At 37.5% G+C, this 27,207-nt stretch overlaps 1 protein-coding gene across 2 annotated transcripts in view; it reads left to right on the forward strand.

Annotated features, from left to right (window-relative positions):
* Nucleotides 1-27,207, forward strand: part of LOC106879924 (uncharacterized) — a 131,255-nt gene that overhangs the window by 91,272 nt on the left and 12,776 nt on the right. For both annotated transcript variants that reach the window (XM_014929681.3, XM_052971061.2), the window contains exons 6-16: nt 4,875-4,964; nt 6,026-6,146; nt 10,751-10,825; nt 12,562-12,706; nt 14,364-14,436; nt 16,301-16,430; nt 18,804-18,989; nt 23,482-23,581; nt 24,007-24,110; nt 25,279-25,407; nt 26,317-26,449. In XM_014929681.3, coding sequence (XP_014785167.1) covers nt 4,875-4,964; nt 6,026-6,146; nt 10,751-10,825; nt 12,562-12,706; nt 14,364-14,436; nt 16,301-16,430; nt 18,804-18,989; nt 23,482-23,581; nt 24,007-24,110; nt 25,279-25,407; nt 26,317-26,449 — 1,286 coding nt within the window. The remainder of the gene's footprint in view (nt 1-4,874; nt 4,965-6,025; nt 6,147-10,750; nt 10,826-12,561; nt 12,707-14,363; nt 14,437-16,300; nt 16,431-18,803; nt 18,990-23,481; nt 23,582-24,006; nt 24,111-25,278; nt 25,408-26,316; nt 26,450-27,207) is intronic.

Raw genomic sequence — 27,207 nt, forward strand, 5'->3', positions numbered from 1 at the left:
TTCATTTCTCTTATGGTGGCAGTAGCACCTACAGCAGCGACAACAGTACCTTCTTCCATTATCCTTTTTATCCTCTCCTCTCTGCTCCTCCCACCTGTTATTCTGGTCTCAATTAGCTGCTTATTAGCTGCTCAAGTCATTTCAGGGTTAAACGAAACACCCACCCTGAATCATTTCTAGGAAATCCTGTTAGCACCACCAGGAACTGGAGGAAGGAAGAGATGGTTGTGGCACAGATGAAATAGCATGATGGTGTGTCACTCCCCTTCTCTTCTCACCTTGTTCTGTTAACCATGTGTGTTTTGTTTGTCAGGCGCAGGAGTGGCTGTGTGGTAAGTAGCTTGCTTACCAACCACATAGTTCCGGGTTCAGTCCCACTGCGTGGCATCTTGGGCAAGTGTCTTCTACTATAGCCTCGGGCCGACCAAAGCCTTGTGAGTGGATTTGGTAGACGGAAACTGAAAGAAGCCCGTCGTATATATGTATATATATATATGTGTGTGTGTATGTGTTTGTATGTCTGTGTTTGTCCCCCAAGCATTGCTTGACAACCGATGCTGGTGTGTTTATGTCACCGTCACTTAGCGGTTCGGCAAAAGAGACCGATAGAATAAGTACTAGGCTTACAAAGAATAAGTCCCGGGATTGATTTGCTCGACTAAAGGCGGTGCTCCAGCATGTCCGCAGTCAAATGACTGAAACAAGTAAAAGAGTAAAAGAGTATGTATATATATATATATATATATATATATATAAAAGAAAAAATAGAGTGTAAAAACTACAGAAGACTTGTGTTATATGGTTAAAGAATCTATTTAAATCATCATGTTAGGAAAACATTATAAAATTTTGTGTAGTGACATTATTTTGGAGAAATAACCGGTTTTGTATTTTCTTTTCAAATTTCTCAAATTTGTTTACTGATATTGTGTCATCTCTTTGCTATGGTGTGATACTTGTTGAGTTTTATGGGATTTCTTTCCATAAATTCACAACACACCATATATGTATATATATATATATATATATATACCGGGGTAAGCACATAAATATGAAACAAGGTGGAGAAAAGAGTACTCAAATACCAGAGGTAGAGTAATATGCTGTATTTAAATAAAGTATGTATCTATGCATACTCTTCTCCTGTTCTCTGGTGGTAGTAGTGGTGATGATTGGTGGTTGAAGTTGTTCAGAGTGGAAGTAAAATGCTAAAGAAGTCTTGATCTGTCCAGGCGAAATCTTTAGTGACATTTTGTCTGCCTTTATGTTCTGAGCTCAAATTCTACTGAGGTTGACTTTGCCTTTCATCCTTTCGGGGTTGATAAATTAAGTACCAGTGAAACACTGGAGTTGATGCAATCAATTGGTCCCCTCCTCCAAAATTTCAGGCCTGGTGCCTGTAGTAGAAGGGGTTATTATTATTAATAAGATGGTGAGCTGGCAGGTTTGTTAGCACAGCAGGTAAAATGCTTAGCAATATTTCACCTCTCTTTACATTCTGAGTTCAAATCCCACCGAGGTTGACTTTACCTTTCATCCTTTCAAGATTCATAAATTAAGTACCAGTTGCATACTAGGGTTGAGCTAATCGACTGGCTCCCTCCCCCAAAAGGATTATTGTGATAGGATTATTATTATTAAGGCAGCAAGCTGGCAGAATCGTAAACATGTTGGGCGAAATGCTTATATTATTTCACCTGCCACTACATTCTGAGTTCAAATCCCACCAAGGTTGACTTTACCTTTCATTCTTTTGGGGTCAATAAATTAAGTAGCAGTTGAGTACTGGGGTCGATCTAATCAACTTAATCCGTCCCCTCAAATTTTAGGCCTTGTGCCTATGATTTAAAGGATTATCATTATTACTATTATTATTATTATTATTATTATTATTATTATTATTATTATTATTATTATTATTATTATTAAGGTAGCAACTCCCTGTGACCTCAACTCCCACTAAGGTCAACTTAACTTTTCTTCCCTCCAGAGTCAATAATATGATGAATACTAGGTTCAATGTTATTGACTATTCTCCTCCTCCAGTTAAGAATAATATTAATAAGGAGGTTATTGTATACACTGCTCAGGTGCACTGCAACACATTGAGAAAGAAAAGGGGAAGAGAGGTGACCAAGTAGAGAAAGAGATCAATGAAGGCTAAAAGTACACAACAACAAAAAAAGATAGAGAAAAGCGAACATTAAGAAAGCCTTAAAAGGTGCATGAACACAGGGCTTTGACCCTTTTCTTATCATATTTCTGTTGAAATATTCTGTTATTGTTTCTATTAATTTTGAAAATAATGAAGAATTTAGTTAAATAATTTTGTCATTATTAAGCGGGTGTTTGAAACATAAATTAACATGAAATTTTGATAGAAAGTTTTGACTTACATCTCTCAAAAACAAATCATAAAACCTGGGGTGGGTGCTTTTGTATCAAAAAAGCTTAATTTTATGCTGTGGGGAAAAAGAGTAAAGAGCAGGATGTTGTGGCTGTCATGTCTTCCTCAAGGATATCAGTTACTCAGTGGTGCTGTCTGTTAGAAAGGAAAAAAATTACAAAACAACTGCAGCTGCAGCAACAACAATAACAATTACCATGTTGTATTTCAATAAGAAATAAGGAAACAAGAGTCCATCGACAACCTCTTGGTCAAGTGAGGTCACCATGAGTCAGTACGTAACCTAGCAACACATCAGACCAGTACCCCCCTGCCACACACACTTACACTAAAGTTAGAGGTGTGTTCAATTTTAGTTCAGAGACCTACTTCTGTCTTTTGTTTTATGACTAAGACACAAACAAACAGGGTTTAATAAAGTCCATTTCCTTTTTTATTTTGAGGAGTTTCAAGCAGGGGTTGGCTAGGTTAATAAATTTCTACAATTGGAAATGATGGAGTGGTTGTTGTTGTCATCTTGGGCAAGTGTTGGGGAAAAGGCAGAGACAGAAATGGTAAGTTTTCAAAATAAAACACTCTGCAGGCAGCAACTGTCAATAAAACAGAAATTAAAAAAAAATTATTCCTCTCTCTGTGGCCTGTTACCAAATGATCCAGAAATGACCTGTTATTAAACAACAGCAAATTCCAATGAGTCAATGAGAGACGCTGTATGGTTGTTTGACCTGCTAGAAATAGCAGTCAAATATCTGTCGAATAACACACATTGCTGTCTTATAGAAAGACAGAGCACTTTAAATAATGTGGTTCTACATGATCCTAAAAGAGAGGCTGAATGGGCATGACTGGAATGCTTTATATCATTAGTCTGTCTTCTTGACCAAAATTGACCTGGGGCTAAATAAGAATATTGACTTTTAATGACACAAATTGCCTCAAAGTGGTTTCTTGACCTGCTAGAAATAGCAGCTAAATCTCCTTCAAATTGTACCCAACTATCTTAATAAATGAATGACACATTAGATAATGTAATTCAATACAGTGTCTGCAAAAAAAGAAGGCCAGGCTGGTCAAGGACGAGTTGCCTTTTATGCTTATAAAAAAAAAAAAAAACTTGCTTTCATTTGTCAAATTCTGGAATAAACTGCTTGCATTGGTTGTTAGCTATAAGGACACTGTACCCTTCAAGATTTCTATGCTTCCTGAAACTTGCCAACATTACTCCTGACTTGCTTATGCAGCTTTTCTTCTTTATGGTTCTTTTACTGTTCATTTTTTTACCTTTCTCTGTTTTGTGTCCTGAACATATTTTTGGCTCTTGTTGTTGTCTCCCCTTATTTGAGTTATTGCTTCTGTTTCCGCTTCTACTCTTTTCAAATGAATTGTAGTATACCTGAATGCTGTATTCAATAAGCTCATTATTATAATGGTGATTGTGGAGGTGTAATGGCCCAGTGGTTAGGGCAGTGGACTCGCAGTCGTGGGATCGCAGTTTCAATTCCCTGACCGGGCGTTATGAGTGTTTATTGAGCGAAAAACCCCTAAAAGCTCCACAAGGCTCTGGCAGGGGGTGGTGGCGAACCCTGCTGTGCTCTTTCACCACAACTTTCTCTCACTCTTTCTTCCTGTTTCTGTTGTACCTGTATTTTCAAAGGGTCAGCCTTGTCACACACTGTGTCATGGTGAATCTCCCTGAGAACTATGTTAAAGGGTACACGTGTCTGTGGAGTGCTCAGCCACTTACACATTAATTTCACAAACAGCCTGTTCCATTGATCGGATCAACTAGAACCCTCGTCATCATAACCGACGGATTGCCATGACGACGATAATGGTGATTAAGGTGGCGAGTTAGCAGAATCATTAGCATGCCGGGTGATATTGTTGAGCATTTCATCTGTCCTTAGATTCTGAGTTCAAATTCTGCCAAGGTCAGTTTTGCCTTTCATTCTTTCGGGGTTGATCAATTAAGTACCAGTTAGGTACTGGGCTCAATGTAATCGACTAGTCCCTTCCCCACAAATTTCAGGTCTTGTGCCTATAGGAGAAAGAATTATTATGATGGTGATTAAGGTGGCAGATTTGTCAACATGCTGGATGAAATGCTTCCAGTGAATCAAATGAGTGCCTCTATATGATTGTTTGACCTGCTAGAAATAGCTGCCAAATGCCACACACACTGCTGTCTTATACAAAGACAGGACATGTTAAATAACGTGGTACTACATACCCCTAAAAGAAAAACTGAATGGTGACATTTCATTTGCTTTTATATTCTGAGTTCAAATTCTGCCAAGGTCATTTTTACCTTTCATCCTTTCGGAGTCAATAAAATAAGTACTAGTCAAACACTGGGGGTGATGTAATCAATTAGCTTCCTCCCCTTAAATGTTAGACCTTGTGCCTGTAGTAGAAAGGGTTATTATGATGACCCCAAGACTTCATTTTGTGTTTGTATCATTTCTAGGTTACCTGATGGTATTACACAACTGCTCAACCTGAGAGAACTTTACTTGAATGACACCTTTTTGGATTTCCTCCCAGGAAACTTTGGCAGGTGAGTCCTATCACATCTTGTGGGTGTATGTATGAGTGTGTGTGTGTATGTGTGTGTGTGTGTGTGTGCATGCGTGCGTGCATATCCCTATGCACCCATTTGTCTGTATTAACTTTTACTTTTACTTGTTTCAGTTGTTTGACTGTGGCCATGCTGGAGTACCGCCTTTAGTTGAGCAAATCGACCCTAGGACTTATTCTTTGTAAGCCTAGTAATTATTCTATCGGTCCCTTTTGCCAAACTGCTAAGTTACAGGGACGTAAACATACCAGCATCGGTTGTCAAGCGATGGTGGGGAGACAACCACAGGCACACAAATACATACATACATACATACATACATACATACAACGGACTTCTCTCAGTTTCCGTCTACAAAATCCACTCACACAGCTTTTCGTCAGCCTGAGGTTATAATAGAAGACACTTGCCCAAGGTGACATGCAGTGGGACTGAACCGAGAACCATGTGGTTAGTAAGCAAGCTAACGTATGCATACATACACACAGACAGCCCCACATACACATGTTCACAATGCATACATACATATATGTACATAGATACATGAATGTATACATAGCATGTATAAAACCATGTAAGTATATATGTATATAGTAGTCTAGTTTTCATGAAGCATTGTCTGATACACATATAAATGTTTTAAATGTTTATTTTTGAAGCCAAAACAGTGCAAGTTATAAAAATTAGCAATACATGTTGATGGTTAGTATTGTTACCTGGTATTTCAATATTTCAAGGTTAGGACCTCTTCTTCAGGAAATGTATAGAGAAAAAGTGTTGATAGCTGATTTCTTTGACATTCTGACCTCAAATTTCCCCAAGGTCAGTTGACCCCTCATTGTTTTTACAATTGCTAGAATAAAACTACCTCCCAGGAACCATGACTCACAAAGTTATGGCACTGTGTTTTATGTTAGAAACTGTTGTATTTTAACAGATTTTTAAAATCTTTTTTTTCTGTTTCTTTTGAATGTCATTCATCAAGAATCTTTTTGGTTATTTGTAAGAAAAGATTTATTTATTTGGAATCTTATTTGTAGGCTTACCAAACTGAAAGTTCTGGAACTTAGAGAAAACCATTTGAAAACCCTGCCAAAGTCTTTCTCTCGTCTTGTTGAGTTAGAACGGTTAGACATTGGCAATAATTCGTTAACAGAACTTGTAAGTTCCTGTCTTTTGTACAATCCATTTTGCACTCTTTTTTTCTTCTCTTTAATTTTGCATTGTTGTTGCTTCTCATCATCATCATTATCATCACCAACATCATTGACATCATTATCATCATTATCATCGTCTTTGACATGATTGTCATTGATGATATCAACATAACCATAACCATCATCATCATCATCATCATCATTGTCAGCAACAGCTTTCTATGCTAAATGAATCCTCATAATCCAAATGATTTCTTATCAGGGACTCTTGCTCTCATAAGCCACTACTCCTACTTATCATTGGGGCCTGGCCTCTATAGCAGAACAGCCTTTCTATTGCCAACCACTTTACTGAGTATATCGGATGCATTTTTTGTAGCTCCTGCACTGAAAAGGTTGATGAGCCCTCAATGAAACACGGTTGAAGGGACCTCACAACCCAGTGATTTGTCTACTTGTTTACCATCCTCTTTGCACTGGCACCAAAGATGTTGTCGAGTCTTTGGTGCGACTGGACTGGAGGATCTCTCAACCCTACTTTACCCCTGCTGGCTCACCAGTCACTCTAAAGGACGCACTAGCTGGGTAGAGCTTACAGTCGTGGTACTATCATATGTGTATATAAAATAATGTTTGTATTCACAGATACACACACATGCATGTGTGTGTGTGTGCATGGGTATGTGGTTGTTGGTGTCACCTTGTCATGACATTGTATGATATGTGTAGAATGAGTATCACTGACATACAAGCATTCTCCTTCATTTCTGTTATTGTGTGGAAATGTGTCTGGCCATTGGAAAAATGTGGAGGTTGGTGAGAGGAAGGGCATTGCCAAATTCCATCTCACCCTTGCAAGCATGAAAAAAGAGACATAAAAACAAAAATGATGATGAAAAAAAAAATCAATACCAACCTGAAAATAACTGATTTCTTACATGTTACTCAAGATTTAAGAACCAACACATACATATATATAATTTTTTAATTTCTAAATAGAAAGCTAGCCATACCTGAGCCAAATTCAACCTGTTTGTCATATGTTGTATGACAGATCCAAATATATTATCTTTAAATATTCTTTTGTTAACCCTGAAATAGCACAAAAACCAATTTTACATATAAAGAATATCATGACTTATTTATTCCTTTACTTTTGTGCATGAGTGAATTCTACACAATTCCAAAAGTTTCTATAGCAAACAAAAATAACTCCCCCCACCATGCCTTTCTATCAGCCCCTCGCCACTACAAACATTCTTTCTTTCTATCTCTTTTTATTCCCCCTCTTCCTAAACAGCTACTTATCCTGACTGTCCAGACCACACCTAATTTTCATTCACATTACTCCACTACTAAAGGAATAGGCTGTTAAAGCACCAAAGATTATATAAATCCAGAAAGGACAAAAGTAAATCTCTGTCTGATGATGGTGGAACTTCAAAGTCACTGTCAGCCTTTTCCTTATAAAAATTCATAAATATGTTCTCTATAAAAAATATTAAATAACTCTTTCGTTTAAAATAAAATTGTTTTATATATAAATTGACATAAACACAAACATTAATATATATATATATATATATATATATATATATATATATATATATATATATATATATACACATACACATGCACACATATATGTCTATACATACATATATACATATGTGTATATAATTATGAATATATATATATATGTATATATATTTATATATATATATGTATATATTTATATATATATATGTATATATTTATATATATATATATATATATGTATATATATATGTATATATATATATATATATATACATACACACACACACATATATATATGTATGTATGTATATGCATGCACACACACACACACGCACACACATTTAAAACACTGACATATTCTTGCTTTCATCTCTTTTCTATTTTCTTCACTTCCTTCCCCCCCCATCCCCACCTCACCACTTACCACCACTCCCTCTTCTTTTCTCTCTGCTGTCACAGATTCCTTCTTTCTTTCTTCCTTTCCTTTTTTCTTTTCCTTTCTGTTCCATATTCTTTCTATTCTCCAATGACCTCATGAGTCTCATTTAAACCAATGGCACTGCCTTGCCTGGTTGCTTCAACTGAGTTCATGTTTGTATCAGCTTTAGTGAGTCAGCTCAAATGAAGCATGGAGTTTCACCATCATCATCATCATCATCATCATCACTACTATTTCCACAATCATTATCTTCACCGCCATCATGGCAGTAACACACGAACATCATCATCACTACTGCCATTACATCTTTATTTATCATGCCATCTCCATCACCGTCACCTTCATAACAAATGATGAACACATTTCTGTATATATATATATATATATATATATAAACAATATATGAGTATATGAGTATATGCATATATATGTACATGTATGTATATATGTTCATCCACATGTACATATAGATACATAACTGGGTACATGACGTGGCAAAAGAACAAGGACAAAAATGGTAAACAAGGTGCAACAAACAAGCAGGCCACATAGAAACATCCCCTTCATCAGCTGCCACCATTAAAACTCCGGCGTTTCGAAGAATTAAGGCAGTACGCATCGTTAAAAATGGTTATATATATATATATATATGCATGTATGTGTGTAAATACATGTATGTATATGTATACACACATATACACACACATACACACATCACATATACACAAACATATACAGACACAGACACAAACACACATGTGTACATACATGTATTTACACACACACACACACACACATGCATATATATATATATATATATATATATATATATATATATATCAAAATAAGCAACACGGATTAGAAATGTGTGTGTGTGCATATCAGCATATATATTTATATATAGATGCATATATATACACAAATACACACACACACAAATATATATGTACATACATATAAAGATAAACTCATATAGATAGACATATATGTATGTATCTCTCTATATGTGTGTATGTGTGTATCATCATCATCATCATCCTCATCATCCGTTTCTCCATGCTTGTATATAGATTAATGTTGAAAAATACTTCTTATGAAAACAGGAAAACAAACTATTTCATGTATAAAGGAGTTTTTAAGGAATTTAAATGGAACAAATAAAGGATGTCTATCGCGGGCTACCGTAATTCTTCACCATATCGCGGTTCACCTATTGCAGTTTATTATTTAAGCTTATGTTGATTCCTCTGTGGTGTTGTTTTGCATTTATAATAAAATAAATATATACAAATTATAAAAATAATTAAAAAAATATACAGTACTGTTTCTACTTTGCAGATTCTCACCTATTGTGGGAGGTTTTGGAATATAACACCCACGATAGTTCAAGGGATTACTGCATTGGTATTTGAACATATCTTATATTTTATATAGGAATCTTTACAGCAAAATAGACTTTTGACCTCACATATTGAAATGTATACATAAACAAACATAGGCTTCATGGACATGCATAGCGGACATGCATAGCGGACATGCATATCATGTGTTTATGTGTATATTAATAATTATTTCTACTCTGGGCACAAGGCCTTGAAAATTTTGGGGGAAGGGGCCTAGTCAATTACATTGACTTTAGTGTGTAACTGGTATTTACTTCATCGACCCCGAAAGGATGAAAGGCAAAGTTGACCTCGACAGATCTCTCAAAGAAAAACAATTGGTAACAGTTCTTTAAAGTAAAGGCTATTTGCCAACATGATGTGGCTGTCCCGAAAGGGATGATGTTACTATTGTTTTAGCCCCAAGAAACATCATTTCTAGTTGGCTATACGTGACACTATCTGTGTCCTTATATTTTTGAACAGGGAGCTCAGCATTGCCATCAAGTGCAAAACAACAGCTACTCTGTGTTGATAAAGAGCCATAACCCAGAAACTAGTCCACAGATGTTGTTTTGCATTTGATGGGAATGCTGAGCTCCCTGTTCAAAAATATAAGGACACAGATAGTGTGTCACATAGCCAGCTAGAAATGATGTTTCTTGGGGCTAAAACAACAGTAACATCGTCCCTTTCAGGACAGCCACATTATGTTGGCAAATAGTCTTTAAGATAAACAAAGTTCTTTTTTAATCTAAAATATACTCTCCTTCATTTTCTACAATGCTGCTAGAGTTGCAAGGCCTCTCTTCCAAAATTCACTTGTCCATGAGGGAAAATACTCCTCCAGTACTGTTCTGACCTTGTCTTCAGAATTCATAAATTTTCCGTCCAAATGATTTTGAAGACTGCAGAATAAATGATAATCAGATAGGGCAATATTTGGCGAATATGATAGGTGGGGCATCATTTCCCATTCAAACTGCTCCAGCCTCTGGAATGTCATCCTCACTGTATGTGGTTGATGGAAGAACACCTTTTATCTTGAAATCAAAGTCGGTCGTTTTTCTTCTAGTGCTGACTTAAGCTAGGTGTATACCATATACTTAATTAACTATATATATAGATATACATACATACATATTGATATATATTGTATACACAACTCATGCCGACATGGAAAGCTTACATAAATGATAGTAATGATAAGAATAAAAATTTATGTCTTTCTCTCTCTCTATTTCATAGTCTGATGTCATTGGTGGATTGGTCAGTCTGCTGGAATTATGGTGTGACCAGAATAAAATATTTACCATCTCCTCGGTAAGTTCCAAATTGGTTGCAGAGTTTTGTTTTCTCATATTGTTATTTTAGTTTGTTTTTCACAATCTGTTCTAAAGACTCAGATGCTGCCTTCCTCCAACACCGCCTTCCCCCACTGTCTTCCTCTTCCTCATCATTGCTGTGGTTGTTATCATCACCATCACCAACATCACACACATACATTCATGCATGCATGTACACACACATACACACCAAAATTGACAGACACACATACACGTGCTACTGACTCATGCACACACACACACACACACACACACACACACACACACACACACATTCACAGAATACTGGAAACTGTGTGGAAGCCTGTGGAAGGAATGTTTCCTGTTCTGTTAGTGCTTGGCTTAACAATATCATCACCACCACCACCACCACCACCACGACCGCCACCACCACTACTTCTTCCTGGTTGTTGGGTGCTTTTAGCAGAAACCATTTTGTTTCAATCATTTGGGCCAAACCTTCAGTCTGAGGATAATTTTCCTCCCTACCTCCTATCCCCCTCCTTCTTTCTGTGCCCCTCCCCTTCTTGCTTACTTCTGCCATTCCTTCTCTTCCCCTTTTCTCTCCTCTTTCTATTCCCCTTCTTCCTTCCTCCTCTCCTTGCCCATCCATTCCTGCCATTCATTCATTCCTCCCTCCCTCCCTCCCTCATGTTGTTTTGTTTTTTTTTGTCATTGGATGTTTGCAATTTTAAAATTTCTCTTTGATACTTAACTATAATCATCTCAAACACTTTGCTTAAATCAATATTTCAATATAAATAAAAAAAACATTCCCTGCCTGACCCCTATACTCATTGCTTCTCCTTCCCTGGCAAATGTTACCAACACTTGAATGGTATAACAAAGGGATCTTAGATAAGACACAATTATGCTAATCAATATGTATAATATTTATTAGACTATCAATACAGTGTTAGGAAGAAGTAAATACATGGTGTTGTATACATGGTTTTTTTAACAACTTAGGATGAGGGTTGAACTAATAGGCTTCAGTTTTTACAGCTCATCAGGCCTAACTTATCTCAAATAGCTGAGAATGATCCATCATTGATCAAATTTTACAGCAATTTTAAACACATCATCATCATCATCATCAGGATTATTATTATTTAACACCCATGTTCCATACTAGCATAGATTGGTTGGATTGATAGGATCCAGTGTGTCCAAAGCCTGCATCATACTCTAATGTCTGCTAGGGCTGGGTTTCTCTGGCTGGATGCCCTTCCTTTTGCCAACTACTTTGCAAAGTGGACTAGGTATTTTTCTCATAGTATTAAGATTCCCTTCAGTAAAGAGGGAGACAACTTTAGGCTTAGAGATGAGGGTTTATGCAGTGGTTCTCAAAATGGGGTTCATATGATCCTTGGGGGTTTATATAAGATCTTGTTGCTAAAATTTATGTACAATAAACTGGTTATATTTCGACAATACACAAAATATTTTAACATTTTTTAATACAATTATTAATATTTCATTATCAAAATATATAAAAGGATTTATTTTAAACATTGAATGGTTATGGAGGTCCACTAGCGTAAAATAGGAATCAGAGGGGCCTGTAAAAAATGGTTGAAAACTATTGAGTTAGAGAAGGGGTCAGAACAGAACAAATTATTTGCTATAGAGGAATTACATAACTGCACCCATGTATTTCTTTGCAAACAGTTAACTAGATGACAGATTGTTTGTTTTTTCTTAACTGTGCAGCTCATTGGTAATTTGAAGCAGTTAATGTTCTTCGATGCCTCAAAAAACCAACTGGACACATTGCCAAATGAAATTGAAGGATGTACTTCTCTGGCCGACCTTTATTTGACCAGTAATAACATCAAGTTCCTGCCAGATTCTATTGGTTTGTACTCCATTTTATTTACTTTGCCTCAGTTTTTCCCATCTTTAAATGTTAATTCAGTCAGCTCTTGCCTGTGAAGTCAACACTTAGCTACAACTTAACCTCATCAGACAAGACACTGTATACATGCACGCACACACACACACACACACACACACGTGTGCATACATGTGGCTATGTATGTACATGTGTGAGTGTGTGATATTGTGCCTCATATAAGAATACATATGTGTGTGTGTGCCTACATATAGTTGTGTGTTGCTTAACAGGACAGGTTTTATGCATGTATACATATGTAAATAGAATTACATATATATATATATATATATGCAATACATACATATGTGTGTGTAGAGGGTATGTGAGAGAGAGTGTTTTTTTGAGTGTCTTCTTGTCTTGAGATTATGTTCTGGTTGTAAACAAATATATATATATATATATATATATTTTTTTTTTTTTTTGCGGGTGGCACATGAAATGCACCATTTTGAGCGTGGCCATTGCCAGTACCGCCTGACTGGCCTTCGTGCGGGTGACACGTAAAAGCACCCACTACACTCTCTGAGTGGTTGGCGTTAGGAAGGGCATCCAGCTGTAGAAACTCTGCCAAATCAGATTGGAGCCTGGTGTAGCCATCTGGTTTCACCAGTCCTCAGTCAAATCGTCCAACCCATGCTAGCATGGAAAGCGGACATTAAACGACGACGACGACGAGAGAGAGAGAGAGAGAGAGAGAGAGAGAGAGAGAGAGAGAGAGAGAGACCCTTTAGTTCAGTAGTTATTTCAATGGCATTCTGTTCTTTTTTTCTCTTTAGTCAAAAACCTTTAATATTTCTCCTATTCTTTACATAGTCCTTCCTCTACTCATTACACACACTCTGCCACATAGATGTAAGATTCAAATGTTTTTCTCTCTTTTCCCCTATCCTATAATTGTTGTCCTGTCTCTTGGCATTATGCATATATTATTCTGTATTTTGCTTCTTGTCTTCATTCCTCACTTCCTAGTATTATATTTATCTTTGAAGTTGTTACTGAAACAACTGAACCCTAGTTCACTAGTTATATTGAGCTGAGGGGCAGATATCACTCCATAACCTCTGCAACAGCAACAACAGCCCAAAAGCCATCTTCTCTGTTTACTTTCTTCCTGTTTGATCACAAATACAAATGGTTAGTTTCTGTATATGTATGTATGTAGAAAAAAATAATAAGCAGAAAACAGATGTACAGATGTGGTATTCAAAGCTTTATAGGACATACACACATTTCAGCCAGATAACAAAATAATTACGTAACTTCAGTGGAAACATTATGCACTCATACGTTTTATCTTGTCAGTGTCCTGCATGCATGCATGTGTGAGTGTGAGTGTGTGTGTGTGCGTGCGTGCGTGCGTGCGTGTGTGCATGTGCATGCACGCATGCCCTCATTATCACTTTAATTTCCACTTTTCCATGTTAGATCAAACAGAATTTGCTGAGGTATATTTTTTTACAGCCTGATTCCTTTCTTGTTGCCAACCCTCACCTATTACTAATCAAGGCAATATTTTCCTCGTGGTTGTGTCATACCAATCCAACTGAGCCTAACCTATCTCTGCTGAATGACTAATAAATTTCACCAATAAATCTTTTTTTTTTTGCCATACTTTTAGGACAATTGATCAACCTGACCACTCTGAAGATCGACGACAATATGTTGACCTCCCTACCTGCTTCTGTTGGCAAGTAAGTATTCTCTATTAGTTATTAGTCAATTCATTTTTCTTTGATTTTGTCACTCATGTCAAAAAGAATAATATATTTTCAACTGTTAACCCTTTTGGACCATTATTTCAAATCCTTTCTGAAACGGCCCTTGGTTTTACAAAATAATTTTCATGTTAAAGTGATCTTGATTAAAACCTTTCATCAGAATTTCTTGTCAAGTTTTGATCACCAGCTTAATAACGGTAAAATTGTTCTATTAGATTCTTCATTATTTTTAACATGAATTGAAACCAAGGCAGTGTATTTCAATAGAAATATGGTAACAAAAGAGTTAATGAAGTCACATCTTTCATTTGCTTTTGAAAATTTAAAATTTGAGAGGATTTTGTAAAATAAGTAACGTTTATTTTAAGTTGGTGTACAGGGTATAACTTCAGGGGTCATTACTGACAATTAAGTTGAATTTTAAATTCAAATATGAAGAATTTAGAACGAGTGGTTTTTCATTCATTGTACCAGAACCAGATTTGTCTGCTTATATAAGGTGAAGAGTTCAAATCTTGTTGGAGTCATGTTGTATTTTCTGGACAAGACACTGTTATTCCACATAGACAGAATGCTTAACAGCATTTCTTCCAACCCTTTATTTTCTGAGTTCAAATACCACCAAGGTCAATTTTGCCCTTCATCCTTTTGGTGTCAGAAAAATAAAGAACCAGTTGAGCAACGGGATCTCTGTAATCAACTGCCCCCTCCTCCACCAGATTTCAGACCTTGTGCCTATAGTAGAAAGAACTACTACTACTACTACTACCACCACCACCACTACTACCACCACCACCACCACCACCACCACCACTACTACTACTACTACTACTACTACTACTACTACTACTGCTGCTGCTGCTTCTGATACATCCACCGCTGCCACTATCAACACCACCACTACTACTACAACATTTTCCCATTATATATAAAATATGGTTACAGTTTCTTCCATAATTTACAAAATATAATTATACACCTTACATAATTTTAAAAAAACATGTTAACATTTTTTTCCATAATGTAACGTATAATGTCACTGAACTCCTTACATAACATGCAACTCTATGTGTGGAAAGCTCTCTCTGCTGTGTGTGTGTGTGTCTGTGTGGTGTGTGTGTGTATGTGTGTTTATAAAGCGTTAGCTCTGACTGAGCTGTCTTTCTGACACAATCAGCAGAACTAAATATTGATTTCTGAGATGTACTTAGCTGAAGGTGAAAGGGTGCAGTTGATTATGTCAGCAACTCTTTATTACACCTTACTTATTTAATCGACATCAAAGGGAGTCTTAAGTCCATAAGGGAGCCTCTACATGGTCACTAGAGCTACTAGAAATAACAATCAAATCTCATTCAAATTACATTAAAAATATACAATGACAGATAATCTGGTCCTACATACACCATCACTACCAACATCACTGCCACCACCACTACCACCACTGTGACCATTACTATCATCACGATCATCAACTGCCAACATTATCATCACACTCACCACCATCATCATCACCTCATGAGAGATGTGGTGAACCCGTTGGTTAGAGCTGGTTCAACTCATCCTGGGTGAATCCTGCAACAAGTACCAGTAAGAAAGATCTGGACCTGAATCCTAGTAAATTTGAACATAGAATAATTTGAACCCTTAAGAAGAGGGGCCGGACATGTAGCTAAGTATCACATCACATTGGGATTAAAGATTTTTTTACCTAATGTTTGTTGCAATTATATTATTATTATTATTATTATTATTATTATTATTATTATTTTTATCTTCATCATCATCATCATCATTATTATTATTATTAATGCTTTTAACATTTCTTCTCATTAAGCCTGTCTTCGTTGTCCGAAATAAATGTCAGCATCAATGACCTTGAGGACATTCCATCGACCATCGGTCTACTCAGGAACCTCCGAACTATGTATGCTGATGAGAACTTTCTCAAGAAAATACCTCCAGAGGTAAATGACAACACTACTCTCTCTTTCTCTCTTTCTCACTCTCAGATGAAGGGCAAATCCCTGAAACATGATTCTCACCAAACTTACCAAACTTTTCTAGTTCTAGTATTCCACCTATGAATAAACTGTGACCATCACAGACCATCATTGTTTTCCACAGATTCCAGCTATTACTCTCTCAATAGCATATTCTCTGTAAGAACTACATTGATTAGCTTTCATAATAATAGTAATGGTTTCAAGTTTTGCCACAAGGTCAGCCATTTTGGGGGAGGGGATAAGTCGATTACATCGACCCCAGTGTTTCACTGGTACTTAATTTATCAACCCTGAAAGGATGAAAGGCAAAGTTGACCTCGACCGAATTTGAACTCAGAACGTAGCGATGGGCGAAATACCACTAAACATTTCATCCACCATGCTAATGATTCTGCCAGTTCACCACCACCACCACCACAATAATAATAATAATAATAATAATAATAATAATAATAATAATAATAATTCTTCCTAAATTTGGCACAAGGCCAGCAATTTTGTGGGAGGTGAGTGAGTTGATTACATCAACCCCAGTGCTCAATTGGTACTTATTTTATCGACCCTGAAAGGATGAAAGGCAAAGTGGACCTTGATGGCATTTGTATAATAATAATAATAATAATAACAGTTGTGTGGTTAAAAAGTTTGCTTCACAATTACTTAAATCCAAGTTCAATCCCACTTGCTGGTAAATGTCTTCTACCTTAATTTTGGGTGGAAACAATCCTTGTTAATGAGACTGGGTTCACAGAAACTATGAGGAATGTCATTGAATGGACTGTTCCTATTTTGGGGCTTGTGGACTTGATCCCTCATCTGGTTGAATACAACCCATTAGCTTTCCTTGACTACCTTTAGCAGAGTTCATTCTTTGGCAAATATTTAGACCAGATTTCCCGTCTCAGAAATGTCGAGATTTAGCTCTCTCCTTTCCAGCAGGTTTGATGGTTGTTTAAAAAGGTCATGAGAAAAAAATTAAATCGAAATTAAGCTAAATAATAATTATCCAAGTGATTAATCCTTTTGTTATCCTATTTCTGCTGAAATACATGGTCGTTTAAAAATAATGAAGGATTTATTAAAATCACTTTGTTATTATTGAGCTTCATGATCTTTTGGCTAAGATTAGAGTGTAGTAATTTTTCTTATCAGCTTAATGTCTGGTTTGGTCTGTATTTGGTGTCATTAATATTAAATTCAAATAGATAAATAAGTAGGCACAGGAGTGGCTGTATGGTAACATGCTTGCTTCCCAACCACATGGTTCTCTATTCAGTCCTACTGCGTGGTGCCTTGCGCAAGTGTCTTCTACTATAGCCTCAGGCCAACCAAAACCTTGTGAATGGATTTGGTAGATGGAAACTGAAAGAAGCCCATCGTGTATATATATATATATATATATATATATATATATATATATATATATATATATATATATATGTATGTATGTATGTATGTATGTATTTGTGTGTATGTGATCCCCCCCCCATCTCTTGACAACCAACATCGGTTTACATCCCTATAATTTAGCAGTTCAGCAAAAGAGACTGATAGAATAAGTACTAAGCTTACAAAGAATAAGTTCTGGGGTCAATTTGTTCAACTAAAGGTGGTGCTCCAGCTTGTCCACAGTCAAAATGACTGAAACAAGTAAAGGAATAAAAAAAAATGAAGTAATTTATTAAGTTGTTGAAGTTTTAATTTAGATCCCTTTAAAATGGAAAGTTTCAATGGTTCTCAATCATTTTTTGCTTATGGACCCCTTTGATTCCTTTTTTATTTCTCTACTGGACTCCCATGTTTAAAATGAATCCTTTTGTATTTTTATGATGAAATATAAAAAAAAAATTGTTAAAATATTTTGCGTACTGTAGAAATATGACCAATTCATTGTTCATAAACTTTAACAACAAAACCTTGTATGGACCCTCAAGAGGCATATGGACCCTGGTTGAGAACCACTGGTTTATATCATAGAACCAGGGTCAGTCTCAGATGGGTTGGCATCAAAGAGGTTAATGGAAGAAGTTTGTATCCTAGAACCAGGAGTGATTGCATATTACTATCAAAAGGTTTAATGAAAAAAGAGTGTATCGCGCAGTATAGGTTTGTTTCCTGGTTGGAATGTCTTTGGTAGGAACACAATGCCATATCAAGGATTTGAACTGTTGACCTTTGGGATGATATGTGAACTCTTTGTTGCTTCAGCCAGCTGCCATTCTTTAGCTAAAAATTTTTCATTAATATTGTTTCACATCTCCTTCTCTTTTAATTAATTCCAACAGATATTTTATGAATTCTGGATTTCCTGTATTTTTCAATCTTTTAATACAGATTGGTAGCTGTAACGGTATAACAGTGCTGTCTTTGAGAAGTAATAAGTTGAAGTACATTCCTGATGAGATTGGTCGCATTCCTCATTTACGGGTTCTGAATCTCAGTGATAATCAGCTGAAACATCTACCCTTCAGCATTGTTAAACTAAAGGAATTACAAGCTCTGTGGCTCACAGAGAACCAGGTTAGTGCCAGAATTTTGCTTAACTCTACAGGAACTCAAAAGAACTGTACTAGATTTTTAGTTATTTCTTACAGCATTCCATAGTATTAGAGTAAATATTATGGTGCTGTGACTTATTGAGTGTGTATTTTATATGAGAATGACTTTATATAACATGTATATACATACAAGCATATTCATATGAATGGGTGAACATTCATATTTTTTATGTTGCTATAATTATATATCCATGTGTTTTTGCGTCATTGTTTTTATATGTTTCTGTAGAGCTTTTCATATTTTATTGACACATTAATTTATGTCTATATATGTGAGTTACTTGGTGACCTTACTAGTGCTGGTGTCCTCCCCACCAAAGCACCCAGTACATATGTAAGTGGTTAGTGTTAGAAATGGCATCCAGCCATAGAAATGATTCTAAAGCAAACATTGGAACAAGGTACAATCCTCCAATTTGTCAGGTGCTGTCAAACCATCCAATTTATGCCAGTATGGAAGATGGTTTTATATATGTATATATATCCTTCCTCAGTGAGTTGAGGTGGCTGAGTTCCTTTCAAGCATTGGGCCTCATGGAGGCAAAGTGGCCAAGCTCTAGGGCCGCATGGAGGTAAAGTGGCCGAGCTCCTGGGCCGCATGGAGGTAAAGTGGCTGAGTTCCTTTCAAGTGTTAGGCCTCATGGAGGCAAAGTGGCCAAGCTCCTTTTGAGTGTTGGGCCTCACAGAGGCAATGGCCAAGAGCTTTGGCATTATGTCATGCTTGAGAAGATCCATCAAGCCAAGGAAAACCGCAGTCATGGCAGATACCGGTATCATGCAAATGGCACCTGTGCCAGTGGCACATAAAAGCTCCCATTACACTCTCGGAGTGGTTGGTGTTAGGAAGGGGATCCAACCATAGAAAACCATGCCAAATCAGAATTGAGTCAGGTGCAACCTACCAGCATTCCAGCCCAGTCAAACTGTTCAACCCATACCAGCATTGACAACAAACATTAAATGATGATGATGATGATGATATATTCTTGTGTGTGTATATATGTATTGTATGCATGCATATATATATATATATATGAAGGGAGGCTAGGCGACAGGTTTATTTAGCCAGAGGGGAAGCAGATAAGGAAAGATTTGCCAATGTTCTGCGCCGTGAGGACCAAAGACTCAAGGTATTTCGTGTTGCAAGACAGTGTAGGAGAGAGAATAGTGATGTTGTAGGAGAAAAATGTGTTCGCATGGATGATGGTACGCTTGCATTAAATGAGGATGCAAAGAAAGAGGTCTGGAGATGCCACTACGATAGATTGCTTAATAAAGAGAATGAATGGGAGAAAGAGAGCCTGCCGTATGTCGACCCAATAGAGGGACCAGCTATCCGAGTTGATAGTACCAGGGTAGATAAAGCAATTAAGAGTATGAAGACCGGGAAAGCCCCCGGCCCATCAGGAATCACTGCAGAGATGCTCAAAATATCTGGCAGTGTTGGCTATAGCCTAGTCACCCGTATTACGAACCAGGTGATACACGAAGGAGTCATACCCAATGACTGGTGTAGCAGCATCATAGTCAACTGCTACAAAGGTAAAGGTGACGCTTTAGATACAAATAATTACAGAGGCATCAAGCTGTTAGATCAGGTTATGAAAGTTACAGAGAGGGTCATAGCCCAACTAATTAGGGAGCGAATCAATTTAGATGAGATGCAGTTTGGTTTCGTGCCAGGTAAAAGCACTACTGATGCCTTATTTCTAGTGAGACAGTTGCAGGAGAAATACCTAGCTAAGGATAAACCTCTGTACCTGGCTTTCGTTGACATGGAGAAAGCCTTTGACAGGGTCCCCCGATCCCTTATCTGGTGGTCAATGAGGAAACTTGGGATAGAAAAATGGTTAGTGAGAGCTGTGCGAGCCATGTACAGAGATGTTGCCAGTAAGGTGAGGGTTGGAAATGAGTACAGCAATGAATTCCGGGTAGAGGTAGGGGTCCACCAAGGTTCCGTCCTCAGCCCCTTCTTATTTATCATAGTCCTCCAGGCAATCACAGAGGAGTTCAAGACAGGTTGCCCCTGGGAGCTCCTCTATGCTGATGACCTTGCCCTAATTGCGGAGTCACTATCAGAACTAGAGGAGAAGTTTCAGGTGTGGAAGCAAGGTCTAGAATTGAAGGGCCTTAGAGTCAACCTAGCTAAAACCAAAATCCTAATAAGTAGGAAGGTAGATAAAACACAAACCCCTTCAGGTAGATGGCCCTGCTCAGTATGTAGAAAAGGAGTAGGTAGTAACTCTATAAGATGTACCCGGTGCAAGCTATGGACACATAAGAGGTGCAGCAACATCAAAGGCAGGTTAACTAGCAAGTTAGTTTTTGTTTGTGGCAGATGTTCAGGTGCAATAAAGACTGTAAACAAACAGGAAACAACTTCTATCTCATTCCAGGGTGAAAAACTAGAGGTAGTCGATAGCTTCCGCTATCTGGGCGACCAAGTTAGTAGTGGGGGTGGGTGCGCTGAAAGTGTAGCTGCTAGAATAAGAATAGCCTGGGCAAAGTTTAGAGAGCTCTTACCTCTGCTGGCGACAAAGGGACTCTCACTCAGAGTAAAAGGCAGACTGTATGACGCATGCGTACGAACAACCATGCTACATGGCAGTGAAACATGGGCTGTAACTGCTGAGGACATACGTAAGCTCGCAAGGAATGAAGCCAGTATGCTCCGTTGGATGTGTAATGTCAATGTGAATACCCGTCAGAGTGTAAGTATCTTGAGAGAAAAGCTGAACATTAGAAGCATCAGTTGTGGCGTGCAAGAGAGACGATTGCGCTGGTATGGACATGTGGTGAGAATGGAGGAGGATAGCTGCGTGAAAAAGTGCCACACCCTAACAGTTGAGGGAACCCGTGGAAGAGGTAGGCCCAGGAAGACTTGGGCTGAGGTGGTGAGGCAAGACCTTCGTACATTGGGCCTCACCAAGGCGATGACTACTGACCGAGACCTTTGGAAATGTGCTGTGCGTGAGAAGACCCGGCAAGCCAAGTAAGATCGTTGCCAGTGCCCCTGGACTGGTTCTTGTGCGGGTGGCACATGAGATGCACCATTTTGAGCATGGCCGTTGCCAGTACCGCCTGACTGGCTCCTGTAGGATTTTCGAGCGAGATCGTTGCCAGTGCCCCTGGACTGGCTTGTGCGGGTGGCACATAAAAGACACCATTTCGAGCGTGGCCGTTTTCGTGCGGGTGACACGTAAAAGCACCCACTACACTCTCTGAGTGGTTGGCGTTAGGAAGGGCATCCAGCTGTAGAAACTCTGCCAAATCAGACTGGAGCCTGGTGTTGCCATCCGGTTTCACCAGTCCTCAATCAAATCGTCCAACCCATGCTAGCATGGAAAGCGGACGTTAAACGATGATGATGATGATGATGATGATATATATATATATATATATATATATATGTGTTTGGACATGTATAAGTGCGTGCATTTGGAGATGTGGCTGTGTGGTTAGAAGCTTGCTTCCCAACCACATGGTTCTGGGTTCAGTCCCACTGCGTGGCACCTTGGGCAAGTGTTTTCTACTATAGCCTCAGGCTGACCAAAGCCTTGTGAGTGGATTTGTTAGAAGGAAACTGAGAGAAGCACATCATATATATGTATGTATGTATTTTTGTGTCTGTGTTTGTCCCCTCACCCCACCCATCGCTTGGCAACTGATGTTGGTGTGTTTATGTCCCTGTAATTTAGCAGTTCGGCAAAAGAGGAGTCCAATAGAATAAGTACTAGGCTTACAAAGAATAAGTCCTGGGGCCAATTTGTTTGACTAAAGGTGGTGCTTCAGCATGGCCACAGTCAAATGACTGAAGCGAATATATATATATATATATATATATATATATATATATATATATATATATATATATATGTATATTATAGTCATCATCATCATTATTTAACGTCCCAGTTTGTTAAGTGATAAAGATCAATAAACAATGGAAGAACTCAATATTAGAAAGTAGAGTCAAATTGATTACAGAAATAGGTTGAGTGTGACTTGAAGCTTTAACTGTTTCTGTTCAAACTCTCTTAAGACAGGGGAAACCTTAAATTCAATGTCAACCCCACCTCTCCTCTCTCTCATGTACACACACACACACACATATACATACATACCTCGCCATATGAGATTCTTATGTGAATAGATACGTACACTTGAGTGTATGCATCAACAGTTCAACCAACACACCAACTCAACCACATATTTACACACACCGGGAACTCTCTCAACTCAAAATGTGTTGATGATTTGTTTGCAACCAGCTTGAACTCTCTGAAAAAGAACTTTAACTAAAATCAAAGAAAAATATATGTGCATGTGTGTGTGTATATACAATACGTATTGTGTGAGTGTGTGTATGTAAATAAGTGACATGTGTAAATAATTACTATCTGTTAAAAACTCTAAAAGAATCTTTTTTATTCTCCTTCATCTTTCTATTTCAGACAAGGCCACTGGTTCAGTTACAGTCAGACAAGGACCCCAAAACAGGTCGTAAGATTTTGACATGTTATCTATTTCCACAGAGATCAGAGAAGAACCAAGGTTAGTTGTGGTTTTAGAAAGGAAATGATTCTTTTCTTGTAGTCTTTGATGTTTGTAAGACGAAAATATTGCAATCCTATCACACTTGTAAATGAGTGTCACTGTCATATAAGCGATGTCCTTTGCTTCCACTCTTCCATGGGGAAATATTACCTTGTTTGGGAACAGGTGAGGATTGACAACAGGAAGGGCATTCAGCCATAGAAAATTTGTGTCAACAAATTCCATCCACCCTATGACAAGCATGGAAAAGTGAATATTAAAATAATGTTGAGAAAACTAGTACTAATCCCCAAACTTTATCCTATTTGACAAGAGTTTAGTTGTAAAGCCCTAAATCCGGTCACTATGTAAACAGTTTTTAAAAATTCTATTCAGAAGTGAAAATATCTTTCAAAATTTCTCATTTCTCCTTCCTTTTCTAGATTCTTCTAATGATGCAGCAAGCTTCCATGCTTCACTCTGGGAGGAGGAACGATTGCGACGGCAACAGATTCACTTTGCTGTTGGAGATGACAAAGATGAGGATGTAAGTCTTTTTACTCATGATGTTGATATTTGAGGTTTGATTTCTGACATTAGAGTGCTTTAGTGATTACACAACTTACCTCGCTGCTTTGCCCAGGTAACCACCCCCTAACCATTGGATATTATTTAACAAAATCTACTCTGTTGTAAATATTTAGATCCTGTCTCCAGTCTCTGAGGGTTATTTAATATCTCAATAGGCTGCCCCCTACTGGAGCAACCATGAATCATTATTGTTTTCTTCTTCCTTAATCTCTTGCCAGTTTTAAAGATTCTGCAAATGGCCATATGTGTGTGTGTGAGTGTAGATATATAGCTATACTTAATGCATATATGTGTATATATAATAGATATGTGTTTGTTTATGTACATACATATGTGTTTTTTATTTATCTATCCATCCATCTATCATTATCATTACCCTCGTCCTTTTAACATCAATTTTCTGATATAGAATTTGTGTAGGTAGATTTACTACAGCCAGATGTCCTTTCTATGGGCAACTGTCACCTGTTTCCAAGCAAGGTATATTTCCCTGTGGCTAGAGATATTTTCACAGAAGATTAGAAACAAAAGAGATTGCCAGCATGATAGTGATACTCATTTACATCTGTGACATGATGTCAAGACTAATATTACTCTCTCTCTCTCTCTCTCCCCCCCTCTCTCTTTCTCTCTCTCTCTCCCCCCCCCCCTCTCTCTTTCTCTCTCTCTCTCACACACACACACACACACACACACACACACACACACACACACAATGGTTAATACCAGGAAGGGTAGCCAACACTAAAATAATGCTTTTCTCCAACTTCCTACTCTCACTACCTCACTACATTGTGAAAGAAGCAGGAACGGAAATGGGGTGTTCCTGTGCCTAGAAAGACCTTACAGACTCAAGACCATAGAAATATTTTCTAATTTCACTTGTTGGACACCACTAAAGATTTCATATTTCTAAGAGAATATACTGGGGTGGTAGTTTTGCATTGTCTTCTTAAGACTTGCTGGAAGAGTTTAGCAGATCCATAAAATTTAACGATATACCTCACTAATTCAGTTGCTATAGTCATTGAGAGTGGGCACTTGTAGTAGTGAAATGCGCTGCAGCAGTGTGTTGTTTATTCCAAAAGAATAAAACCATGAATGAATGTGGTATTGTATTTCAGGGCAAACTCAGTCGCTGCCCAACACCTTATCCGAAAGAAATGAAGGAGAAGAAAAGGCATGTTCAGAATATGATGACTCACCAACAATTGGCCGCCAATGGACATGAAAACAGAGGCTTTGAACAAGAGGTATGGTTTTGCAGACCCTATTTTTACAGGATTCCATAGATGAACTTGTTCAAAGGTGTTGAGTAAACAAATTTGTTACATCTTGTTTTCCAGTTATGGAGGCTTCCTGTTATAGTTAAAGTGACCAAAAAATTTGGGTGGAAATATTTTGCTTGTTTATAGTAAAACTGACCATGGTAATGAAGGATTTAGCTAGCATAGCAAAACCAACAATCAAAAGTTGTGAGGATGGCTTTACTTAGTAAAACTGACCAACAGAAATTGTGATGGCAGATTTAGCTACAGCAATGAATGACGATTTGACTTGAATTCCTTACTTCTTTTGGTAAGAAAGGCTGATGGAGATCTCATTCCTCTTTGGAAACTTCCAGCCAGGTGGAGATATTTCATGTTGTTGCAACACATGTTTTGGTCAAGTGTAACACCTAGAGCTTTTTATTTTTTATTTATTTTTGGTAATTGTGTTTAACCTTTTAGCATTTAAAGTGACCATGTCCAGCTTAAACATTCTGCCTGTTTTATGTCCAAACGGGTCAGATCTGGCCTCTCATACCTACCTTACAATGTTATTCTAATTAGATACAATCACATCATTGAAATCTCAAAGCTTTGAGATCATGCATAGTTAATTCAAACCAATGTGATTAAATGTGCATTATACATGACAGTAATCTGAATGCTAAAGGGTTAATATTTGTCCAGTCTCTTGTCCTCAACTATACCGGTTTGTGAGGAACCATGTATGAGAAGAGTTTTTCAACAACACTGTGCTGTTCTTTTTTAGATTCTTCATTGCAAACAACAGACATTCAACAGGGGGAGCATTTTACTAATGTTTTTTGTTTGTTTGTTTGCCTTTTCAAATGTTTAGTTTTTATTGTCTGACTTTTATTTGTTTATTCAAAAAAGGATAAAAAGCTAAACAGAAGCAATCATTTGAGAAGTGATCAAAAGTCTTTGAAACCTTTGGATGAAAAAACAGCAGGTTCTGTGTCTGAAAATTTTGAACTACGTACTGGTTCTGTTGAGAACGTTTCTGCTGGTAAAAGACACTTTCTTACTTCTAATGCTATGTGTGTGTGTGTTAACTGTTATTACACAGTTTACTGTTGTGGTCCAGTTAACTTTTATATAGTGTTATGATATAATTTTCTCTTTTTGATTAAGCTTATGGTGAAATGGTAAAGGTGTGAGGACAGTGGACAAAATGCCTTGTGGTAATTATTGTAGGTCTTTATGATCTGAATTCAAATTCTGCTGAGGCCAATTTTGCACTGAAAAGTTGATAAAATAAAATACCAGTCCAAATCTTTGTATTCTGAGTTGTGTAGTAGACTTCATCCATCATTCAGATAAACACTACCACCTGGTCAATGGATGCCTCTAGTGGAGTTCCCTCTGTTACAAGTATTTGGGAAAGGTTTCTGGTTTGTGGACAAGTTCTCCCCACTTCTCTACCACTTTTAGTGGCTTTGTTAACATTAAGGGTTACTGGTGCTGTCCTCCCTTCTTTGACTAAATGATACAATCTAGTGTTGTGATTAGAAATAAATGCTGGGGTTGATATGATCCAAGCAGTACCTCAGCAGGGCTGAAGTCCAATGACTGGAACTAGTGAAAGAATTTCAGTATATATTGCCATGTAAAAAAGGCATTGGTGTGGGTGCTGGTGCCACATAAAAGACATCTTGTACTCTCTGTAAAGTGGTTGGTGTTAGGAAGGGCATCCAGGTGTAGAAACCCAGCCAAAACAGACTATGGAACCTGGTGTGGCCCTTGGCCTTGCCAGCTTCTGCAAAA

This window comes from Octopus bimaculoides, chromosome 10 (genome assembly GCF_046866305.1).
Source record: "Octopus bimaculoides isolate indiv1 chromosome 10, ASM4686630v1, whole genome shotgun sequence".
Lineage (NCBI taxonomy): Eukaryota > Metazoa > Mollusca > Cephalopoda > Octopoda > Octopodidae > Octopus > Octopus bimaculoides.